Below are 11,283 nucleotides of genomic sequence, written 5' to 3'. Positions count from 1 at the left end.
GACTTTTTAATGAAAAACTAATTTATATAGTTAAACCAATTTATAAAATAAAACTGGTTCTGAACCGGTTCTAAACTGAATTTGAATTGTTTAAATTAAATAGTTCAGTTCATTAACCATTTTAGTGGTTCAGTTTTTTTATGGATCAATACAATTCAGTTCAAGCATACAATTCAATTAACCATATTTTTGAACACCCCTAGGCTCAACCCCTATATTTTCTTTGTACTCCTCCCAATTTAATAGTCGATTTTTAGACAAAATTAGAGGCAAAATTAGTAAAAATATAGTGTAAAAATTAAAACAGATAAATAATCAATAGTGTAAAGTTTTTGTTCAGACTGCATAGAAGAAGAGTGCAAAAGGTGTTTCATGGATTGGTATTCTTTTTGTAAAAAGAAAAAAGTGAAAGTGGGTAAATTAGGTGTTGTGTGGTTAGCTACAATGTGGATTCTTTGGATTACTAGAAATGGGATTTGTTTTCGTAATGAAGGTTGAGATGTGAATAATACGATATGGAAGATTAAAGATTTGATATGGAAATGGTCTTTTATTGGAGAAATTACTCATCCCATTTGTAACTTTTACGAGTTTAACAAGGATCCGTTGTTATTCCTATCGTAAATCTAATTGGTTTGTAATTTTTTTTGGCGGGTTTTTCCCGTTTTCTGTGTAATCGGATATTGAGAACATTTAGTTCTCCGTTTTAATGAAATCTTGCTTACACAAAAAAAAATCCTGGCTCCGCCAATGACGGGACCCTTAGGCTTTTTAAACTTTCACTATAATGATAATGGGAATACAACAACTTCACCCTTAGGTGAAATTCACTATAATGTATCTCTCAATTTACAAGAAACACTCTCACAAAAAAAAACTATCTATGAAGAACAATTTTCTCTCTTGAGCAAGGCTCTCTTTCTCTCTTGCTTCTTGTTCTTCTCTTTTGTGTTGTGATTTGAATGATTTGATTATGGTCATATTTATAGAAGAAGCAAGCCAAAAATACCTTACATATATTAAGACACTTGTCTTTTTCCTTCCATGTAAAGTGTTCTTAGCAAACCATGCATCATAACAAGTGTTATTTGCAAAACATGCACTATAACAAGTGTTTTTTGCAAGACATGTACCATTACATGTGTTCTTTGCAAAGTATGCACCATAACAAATAGGGGTGTGCAAAAAAATTGGTTATCCATAACCAAATTGGTATCCAAACTATTCCACTTTTTAAAACCCAATCCAAATAATAAAATATAAAATCGGGTATCCATTTTGTTATCCAAATATAAACCGGTAACCATAATAATAATGTGGTTTAGTTATTGGATACCCAAATTTCATTATATATTAAATTTAAATGCTTGTTTTTTTTCATGATTCACCCTATGTTATATACATATATGAAAGTCAAATTTCTCTAATAACATATTAATAAATTCTAAATTTAAAATATAACTCATATACAAATATAAATGTTGAAAATAAATGTGGTAATGTTGAAAATAAATGTGGTATATGTATTTTTATAAAAAAAAAAACAGAGTAACCAAAAACTGTGAAGAAGCCATTGCAGTGACAGCTTTTGACCCCCTAATTAGGTAACAATCCAATGATTTCTGGGATACCATGAATACAAGGCCATATGTAAACATTACAAATTTAAAGAAACTCACTATCAAAAACCATTATGTATTCATCTTTGATTTATAAAACACTGGTAAAAATTCTTCAATGCAAGCACTCATCATTCTTTCAGAAGGGTTTTTTTTTTTAAGTATTTAAATGACTATTTTTTAATATCCTTAGTAAAAGCAATTGTCTATTTGATATAGCACACAAATTATAAAATATTTGCTGCCTAAAAGTATATCAGATAGATAAATATAATTTATATATGAGATGCTTAAAAATACTGTAGCAAATACAAGCATAGAAAAAATATACCTAAATTTTTAAAAAATTGATTTTTTACAGAACATAAAAAACTGGTTTTGAGGAAAACCAGTTTTAAACTGATTTTTTATTAAAAACTGGTTTTTATGAGAAACCGGTTTAGAACTAAACCGATCCACATGTAAATCGGTTTTAAAAAAATTAACCAATTTTAAAGAAATGGTTTTAAGATCCAAACCAAACCATATATATGGTTCAATTTGGTTTGGTTATTGATCCATGCACACCCCTAATAACAAACCTTCTTTTGCAAGACATGTACCATAACATGTATACCCCATCAACCTTTTTGTTTGTCATCATATACAACCTTCTATTTTATTAAATGTATCTTGGTCATGTTGAAATGATTGGACCCACAAAATATCTCCATGGTAAATTTCAAAACTTTTTTGTTCTTGTGAAAAATAATAGTAGTCTCTTCATTCCATAACGGTAACTCATTTACATTATATTCCTGTGACAAAATAAAATAAAATAAATAAAAATAAGAATGTTATAATATCCTATTTCAATGTAATTATAGTCAAAAGTGGCCAAAGTGGCCAGGATATTTCAATGTAATGATAGTAAAAAGTGGATAATGGCAATTAAAAAGAAAAGGAAGAACTATAATTTAATGACTTGAGAGTAGTATAAGCATATTCAAAAATACTTGAATGAAATGGTAAGACATTTTTTTCAAATTAACCAAAGGTCTTGAATTTGATCTCAGTTTTTGAGTACAAAATAGTGTTAAATTTTCTTGATGAAGAGTTTTGGCACCCTTGCGGTCTTATCCAACTCGAAAGATTAGTCTCTGCAATAGTATAAATAAATTTAGAATAAAATTGATAAAAATTAATTAATATTGCATTTAAAAAAATAAATTAAATGATCTATTTTTGAAAGAAAAAAAAGGACATTGTATGGACTTACACCAAAACTTTGGTACAACAAAATTGAGTCTCATTTTTGTAAGGAACATTTTAACAAATGTCTTCATGAACACACTTTCTTTGTCAAACAAAAAAGTGAATGTAAAATTCTTATTTATTGATGATCTAATATACATAAAAGAAAGTGATGAAAAAATGTTTAAAACGACCAAGTGTTCCTTGTATAATAATATCAGAGTTAAATAGTTTGTTGGTTAAGTTACTTAATTGTTTGTGAAGTAACCATTTTCTTGCAATTACATTGGAAGCTAATGTCATAAGTGTAGAAACTAGAATTCACACATTAAAAATACCGACTCAATATGTTGAGAGCTCAAATTAACTTGACTTAAATAGCCTTTACAACTTGAAAAGAGAGTTAGGTTTACACTAAGTCTAATAAAACGGAATCAAAGATATTATCAAGGAGAATTTTTTATTCCATCCTATAGGGTAAAAAACACTTTATGAAATCTCAAAAAAGCTTTCGCGAAAATCGAAAATGCATTTTCGGTACTCACTTTTCACGATATAATGTAAGTCTAAAAGTTTATCAACTCTATTTTAAAGAGAAAACAAAACCGAAGATATATCTTTCATCGTTCACGAAAAATGCATCTTCGGTAAATTAGTGCAGGAAGATTGGAGTTTCTGCCACCTCACTATTTACTTACAAATCGGAAGATCTGCAATACACACTGCAAGAGCTTCTTACCATATGGCGACAATCGAAAAATTGTGAAGATCGAATACCGCTCGTCATCCCGTAACAACGAAGAGAAGTTTGAGTTCATCAACCATGAGTTAAAGACGAGCGTTGATTTACAGGCTATGTGGAGAATCTTTTTCCGTTTAGAAGCAAAAGTTCCGATCGAGCTAGATGCGACTATTGCGAGATCAGTCGATGATATTATCGACATGTTGCAACCTCAACCTGGATGTTGAAGTGTAATGTTTGAATTATGTTGAAAAATTCTTAATGTACTGCTTATGTTATGTTATCAATGTTTGAATTATGGTATTTTGAATTTGTGAATTTGGTGTATTTCTAGTCAGTTTTTTCTACTTTCTGTGTATCAACATACCGAAAATACAACTTTGGGTGTGTCCTGGAAATACATTTCCAGGAAAATTGATTTCTTATCAATTCTTGGTACGTCCCGATAATGTATTTTCGGTTTCCAGGAGCATTTTTAAAATTTCACGTGGTGTGTAAGAAAATCATAAAATCAGTTAAAAAATTCCCTTATTAAGACCTGAATTATAGGTCTGTTTATTAACTAAAGAGAGAAAAAATAGGAACTTTCAAAATAAAACTAATTTTACGAAAGAATAGGTTAGTCAAGAATAAGTCCATCGATAAGGTGGCTGTCAAGTTTGAGCCTTGTCCTAACAGTTTATGTATTATATACTCGTGTTCGTGTATGCTTAAACTTAGAATCACAATTATGTTATATTTATATAATTCAAATTGAATTGAATTAATTAATGAACTTAAGTTTAAAATATGTAATTGGTGAACTAAACTCCACAAATTAATTGTTTTGTTTCATTCATTATACCCTAATGTCGTAATCTAGCCATCTAATAATGAGGTGAAAAACACCCATCCATCCGCAATGAATTTTGTAGAAACATTCTCTTGTCGGCATTCGCTTCCTGCTGTTAAACGTTTTGTCTGGTCTGGTATTCCAAGTCCCACTCAAGATTTTGACAGCATACCTCGTTCAATGAAGGTTAATTCGTAAGCTTCTTGTTTTTTTCTGAGGCACTTAAACCATAAGCTTACACACCATATTCTCGTCATCTCATGCAAGAGATACACGAGTCTATTTGTATGTCTTAGGACCTGGGCATTAATATTACACTACTAGTAGAGTAAAGGATTACTCATAACCATATCAAGCAAGCGATAATCGAGTCTAATCGTATGACCGCATCAACAATGACTTGATCTGTTAACCAAGATTAATGATGTGGTGGTGAGTATTTGAATGCTAATGGCAAAAAATGTGAAGCAGCAATAGTTGTAGAGTTTTAAAATAATAAAATAAGGTTATTCAGCAGTATATTATCCAACTAAAATAAAAGACATCCTCGTAGTCTCGTACCATTATCATCTTTATCGTCATTATCATACTCAAATCTATAACTATCCATCGGTCTCCGTACGTAGTACAAACACAATAATCTTGCAGAAGTTTGGCCAGGGAATTCTATCTCAATTGTTGTGGAAGTGACGTGTTGATCTACCTTAAAATAACTAAAAATATAAAGAATGGTATATGCATTGCCAGGAGAATCGTTACTCAGCTGGACTTGTTAATGTTTTGGATCTACTGCTATAATCAAATCACAAAATATGAGGTTGTGGATCAGAAGGAAAATGAGAAACAAGAAAACGGTGTATCATTTCAAAGCTGGTGAATGTGATTACGGCAGCTGGTGTTGTCCTCAGAAGGTTGGTGGCACATCCTCGGTAAAAACCAGGTATGCCTTCTTGTTGAAAAACCTTTCTAATACAGTCTGTCATACCAGAGTATCGTTTTTCTGAATGATGCCCTTGTTCTTGCAATCTGGAACGTACAACCTGCGAACAAAATGTTACAATATGTTACTTTATGATATTTGTCTGCCCAAAGAATGAAAATAAGTCATATCAAATTCAAGAATCCCAGCTCAATTCACGATGACATGGATCTCAAGTTGAAAATAAAAGAGAGGAGAGGAGAAAAAAATGGATGCTCAATATTCAAAGAAAAAGCTAATTACAAAGAAGAAAGTATTATTCTAGGATTCCTTAAACACTGAAGAATAACTCTAAGCTACGATTGGCAAGGTTATTTCATTCGCAAGACCAGGCATCTTATTTCATTCGCAAGACCAGGCATCTAGAAGTATGCTTACCTACGATTGTGCAAAAATATCTTGAACTAAATTAAGTGTCATTCAGCAAAATACCTCATGGGGATATGTCAATGTGGATGCAAAAATTTTGGAGACTGATGAAGCAATAGCAACATCACGTGCACCAAGTTTATCAACTGCTGCGTCATCTGATACAAAATAGTGACCAAACTAAGTAACTGCCAAAACTTTCAAGAGTTCACAAAGAACTAGAACAGACATGAAATTACCTTGATTTGCTAGATAAAATTTTATTGTTTCATACATCGGGAATTGAATGGCAACATGACTGATACCAGCTAGAGCAGGTACAAGGCCACTGTTTATGGTAAAGAATATTTCAAACGTCATTGTAGCGTTAATTATTAAGTATAATGTCCAGTCCAATGACGATATCCTGTTGCATTCATGATTAAAAAAATACCAACCTGTACAGCCCCCGTATGCCCTCCTCATGCGCAATTCTCCTCAACGCAGATAGTGTGCTCTTATATGGCACAACACCAGGTCTCATTCCCTGGGTCTGCATTAAAAAGGCAGCAAACTTACAGTGCAGAATACACAAACATGCACTGATTATAAGCAAGACAAAAGAAGCTTTGTAGTTCTTCTATTGTTTCTCTAAGATTTCACTTCATAATGATATACGTAAGATGGTGTTTATCAATACTATTATGAGGAAATTTGTACGCTTAAATATATGTAAGATGTATCTACATTACAATAGTTGTTTTGTGCGCTAGATCTTTTATCCAACCCATCCCACTAAATAGAGGTTTTATTATCTTCCATAGATGGGATACATACCCAGCAAACAATAATGTACTAATTGCATATTGATACACCACAAAGAGTACAAGTAGCTCATGCATTATGCCAACTAGATGAGAATGGCTGATAAAATATTTTTAGGATTATAGAGTAAATAGAAATTAGAGTAGTTAGGAATTGTTATTAGAAGTTAGTAAGTTGGGGTTAGGGTTGTTATAGAGAGCATGTGTATAAATAAGAGAACACAAAGGGCAGAAAGCATCTTTGAATATTGTAATTGTAAATAGAGTTTTCTCTATTATGAAGAGGAAACCCTTGAGGAGAGATTCTATCCTAATCTATCATATTTCTTAATAAAACAGTCGCCTTTGGAATTTAATTCTTGGACTCCTAGTTATTTATACATATACTCTCTATAAGAACCCCAACTAACAACTAATAATAATAACAACTCTTAACTGCTCTAATTTCTTCGAATTCTATTCTATAATCCTAATAGATAATCAAATAATTAGAAGAACATTCAGTGTGAATGGAAGAAACGCACTTGAAGTCTAGTCTTGACAACCCAAAGTGGATTTGTAAACAAGGTAGTTGCAGCTCCAGCCCCAGCAGCAGCTACCATATTAGCTCCAACTGGAAGGTGATGATGGTTTTCATCTGCATGTATACACTATAGCTATTATAATTTGTACATCCCTATGACTTCTAAAAACCTAAGAAGCCCGCACATAGTATGTCACAAATACAGGGACACAAGAATTTTTAAAAGAGAAAAATAGTACACAACGGAGATACGTTAATACACACACATACAATAAACAAGAATAATTGAGATCAACATAAATGCACAGCATTTGTTATGATGCATTCACATGACGAATTGTTCGTTAGTATATATGAATGAACCAATAGTCAATATATGATCATCAATTTCATTAAAAAATGCTTAGTGAGCATAATAAGTCAGCATAGGTACATGTCTCCAGTGATCATAATACATGGTGTGTGTGTGTGTGTGTGTGTGTGTGTGTGTGTGTGTGTGTGTGTGTGTGTGTGTGTGTGTGCTTTCTGCAACATAAATGCACAATGTTTATTGAGAGGCACTCGCGACATTGCTAATTGTTCATTAGTAATCGATAAACATATCAATAGTCATTAGTCAATATATGATGATCAAGATTTCCAAAAAAAAAATGTTAGTAGGCAAAGTGCTCTTAAAATTTGGGTTAGGTATAACTCAACCGTATAAAACCGGTTTTTAAGGAGGGAGAAATCTCCCATTTACAAACTCATTTTCAAACCATGTCTCTTCCAATGTGACACTCTTAACGGTTTCATATCTTTCAACCACCCATACCGAAATATATTCCTGCTACTACGAATGTATCAAAGAAAAACATACAATTTTGTGCCATAGTTAGTAAGACGTATAGAAAATGTATTCTCATCCAAATGACAATTGTCTTTAGTTGGTAAGATGTATTTGAAAAATATGAGTTTTTTTTAAAGAATAAAAAATTATTAGGTACTTTTAGTTTAGGCACCAATACTTTTCCAGTTTTGAAGTATCTTGGCTTCATAACAAAGTAAGTTGGCAGCTCCAAAAATAATAATCAATAAGTGGGCTATGTAAGTCACAAAGAATTGTCAACAGCCCCCCTGATTTGGTCCAGTATAAAAGAAAGCAGCAATGGACTAACCATCAGAATGAAGAAGGCTTTTGAGCTGGTCATACATAGTAAAATAAACCTGCAAGTACATTTAGAACACTTAATTATAACATAACATATTCAGTATTATGCTTTCAAATAGCATGTAGACAAACTAAATTTCGAGGTTTGTACAGACTAATGAAATAAACCAACAAATAGTAAAGCTAAATTGATTAGGCAACAAGAAAAAAAAAATGGTGTGAGCTAAAAGATCAAAGGATTTTACTAGCTTGGCCATAAAAATACTACAGTACTGAGCCTTGTTGTAATACCGACACAACAGCTCTACTGTGACTCACAACTATCAAGAATTACTGGGGTCAGTGGCATGTGTTCAACTAGTTTAGCTTCAGTTTTAGTCTGGAGGTGTTTTAGCAATTTCAAAAAATGCAGTAAATCTCGGATAGTGTTGCGTGGCACCAACCCCAAAAAATGCTATAGCGGAATAGCTGTTATTGCCAAGGCTAAAAACCAGTGTACAAACTAAACATAAATATTCACAAATAGACTAATACACAAAATTAAAGAGATCATAATTCGTAATAGTTAATGAGCCTAAAACAGAGAGTAATAAAACTTAAGCACAGAAGAAGAATAAAACAAAATTGAACAAAAAGTAGGAGCAAGAGAGGAACGATTATTTGGGTGCAAGGACATAACATTACTCTTCAAAGGGTTCAGATTGAAATTTATACACTTAAAAAAAGACAACAGTTTTATTTAAAAAATTGAGGAATTTATCCCCAAAATTCTAATAGTGGGTGCGATAGCGGTTTGGACCAAACTAGGGCCTGCTACAACCGCTATTTCTGACAGCAGTTCCCGGGCCAATAGTGCCAAACCCTACCACCGTTATGCTATTGCCAACATAACAAATATCCACAACAGAACAGTTTTGTAACTGTCATCCTGTCCCAAGCCATGAATGAGGTAGGCATTCATTACTTATCATAGATATAAATATTAGACGCGAATGAAATAAATTTTTTGAATTCTATTTTTTGTATACTTCATTAAGAATATAATACACGCAAAATTACAAATGAAACGTTGATGAGGAGAGCAAGGACTCACAGCCCAATTTGGAAGCAAAGCTAGCACAGTGGGAGCCAGTCCACGGTACATTCCACGTAACCCCTCCTTGTGAAATATCTGTTTCAAACTGCCGACTATTACACTGCCTGACAACATCAAATTGCAGTATTCAGTTTCAATAATCCATACTAATATCAAAATTTCATATTGTTGTTTGATCCTTCATGTAATAATATTAAAAAAGTTCACATCTGAAGCAGGGGTGGAGCTAGCCCTTTTGAGTTGGTTCAATAACTTATAAGAAATGCACATATACCCCTATATATTTTGCATTCTAAACCCCTGAATATATTGTTTTTGCACCACTAGCCCAAGAGGCCATAAATTGGTTTTTTCTTCCACACCCCAGGTCAGTGTCCTAGACACGTCACAGTATTCAAGTATTTTAATTCTCAAAGTAAAATACTTCGTCCATTTCAAAATTAAGGAATCCAATAAAGTTGTTAACAAAATGAATGTCGTTTGAGGTTTTTGTACCCGGATTACGAAATGCAATAAAGTTGTTAAAAGAGACTGCAAGCCAATGTTTTTAATATAGCAATCATTTCTATATTTATAAATGAGAACATCATTCATTTTGAAATAAAGGGAGTACTAAACAGCGAGCATTTCGAATTATCTACACGGCAACTCTTCATTGTCTAGTTTTTTCATCATGATTCAAATGATATTGATAAAAAAAAAAAATCACAAATATAAAGATAAAAATCACAAATTGAAAGATGCACAAAGCAAATTATATACCACCTTTGACAGTTCCATTAGTGAACTTGGGCACACCATGAACCTGAAACCTAGTTTTAATTACATCTAAAGGACACACAAACGTAGCAGCAATAACTCCTACATCAAAATCAAACACAAATCAACAAACAAATCAATCAGAAAAATCAAAACAAACAAATTCCACAAAATTCAAATAAATTGTGATGAGAAAATAGAGTACCGGCGGAGGCACCAGAAGCGGCATTGAAGAGGATACATTTGGGGACAATATTAGTGGCGGCGGCGGTATGGGGATCGGAGGAAGGCATGGTTTGTGAAATCGATGGAAAGAGAAGCGGAGGTGAAAAGGGAGTCCTCTCTGGAGAGGGCAATGGCGGAGGAGCAAGGTCGCATGGCCTGAGATTGGGGAGGAGATGGAGAGACGGAGTCTCGTTCGACGGATCGAATCAAGGGTGAATCATTTGAGAAATGGGATTAGGGTTTGAAGAAAGTCAACGCAATAGTCAACTTTGTCACCTCACCACAAGCGTTCTCGTTCCTCTGCTTCTCCGTCGTTGAACCACAAGTATCGAAATATCATTTCCCTTCGTTTCAACTTGGTGGGTCCTATATCTATCAATAACTTTAATGTTTTAATTAATCATTATTATGATCCTTACTTGGTCCAGTCAAAAATTTCCGCCGAAAAATATTAGGTTATAATTAATTACTAAAACTATCCTTTTCAAACATTCTTAATTGACATTTTAAAATTTCAATATTTATTATCCTAATACTTGTTGAACAAGGAACCATAAAATGTTCGGTAAAATGATATAGTAGAGTTTTAATGTTATTAGGTGAATCTTTGATTTAGCATTATGACGTTAAAGTCAATAAAAGAATAAAAGAATAGAGTGGGCTATGCGTTAGAGAGATAATATATTTAGACTCGTATGAGATGTTTTATATTTGAATAATGGTTATGAATGCTCCTTATCATTTGGGTGTGAAATGTGAGAGACTGTCTGATGACATATAACTATAGGAAACAACCCCTAGTGTGGATTCTATGTAGAGGTCCATAGTAGTTAAATTGTATCTCCGGAACTTTAGCTGAGTAGACATTGTTGATAATTTGGCTTTCTCCTTTTTAGTCAATGGCTGGCCTAAAACAATTGTCCATAAAGTTTGATATGGCGCAACAATGAGAA

The 11,283-nt window shown here is 32.8% G+C and overlaps 1 protein-coding gene across 1 annotated transcript; it reads right to left on the bottom strand.

The window, feature by feature from the left end:
* Window positions 1–4,889: 4,889 nt before the first annotated feature.
* On the bottom strand, window positions 4,890–10,685 carry LOC131610813 (nicotinamide adenine dinucleotide transporter 1, chloroplastic-like). Its single transcript, XM_058882863.1, has 9 exons — window positions 10,311–10,685; window positions 10,112–10,207; window positions 9,344–9,450; window positions 8,258–8,306; window positions 7,102–7,214; window positions 6,212–6,306; window positions 6,014–6,102; window positions 5,838–5,932; window positions 4,890–5,466 (listed from the first exon to the last, which is right to left on the bottom strand). The coding sequence occupies exons 1-9, from the start codon at window positions 10,396–10,398 to the stop codon at window positions 5,230–5,232; spliced, it is 969 nt and encodes a 322-aa protein (XP_058738846.1). The 5' UTR covers window positions 10,399–10,685; the 3' UTR covers window positions 4,890–5,229.
* Window positions 10,686–11,283: the final 598 nt, after the last annotated feature.

Source organism: Vicia villosa, linkage group LG6, assembly GCF_029867415.1.
Source record: "Vicia villosa cultivar HV-30 ecotype Madison, WI linkage group LG6, Vvil1.0, whole genome shotgun sequence".
Classification (NCBI taxonomy): Eukaryota; Viridiplantae; Streptophyta; class Magnoliopsida; order Fabales; family Fabaceae; genus Vicia; species Vicia villosa.
The sequence above is the reverse complement of the archived record's forward strand: the minus strand, read 5'-3'. Positions and strand labels throughout refer to the sequence as shown.

What these genes read in the sequence shown, in the direction of transcription:
- LOC131610813 (XM_058882863.1), bottom strand. Translation starts at nt 10,398, where the DNA reads ATGCCTTCCTCCGATCCCCATACCGCCGCCGCCACTAATATTGTCCCC. An exon ending in AAGCCTTCTTCATTCTGATG is followed by an intron (nt 7,215 to 8,257) that starts GTTAGTCCATTG and finishes GTATACATGCAG; the next exon opens with ATGAAAACCATCATCACCTT. An exon ending in ATTTTATCTAGCAAATCAAG is followed by an intron (nt 5,933 to 6,013) that starts GTAATTTCATGT and finishes ATTTTGTATCAG; the next exon opens with ATGACGCAGCAGTTGATAAA.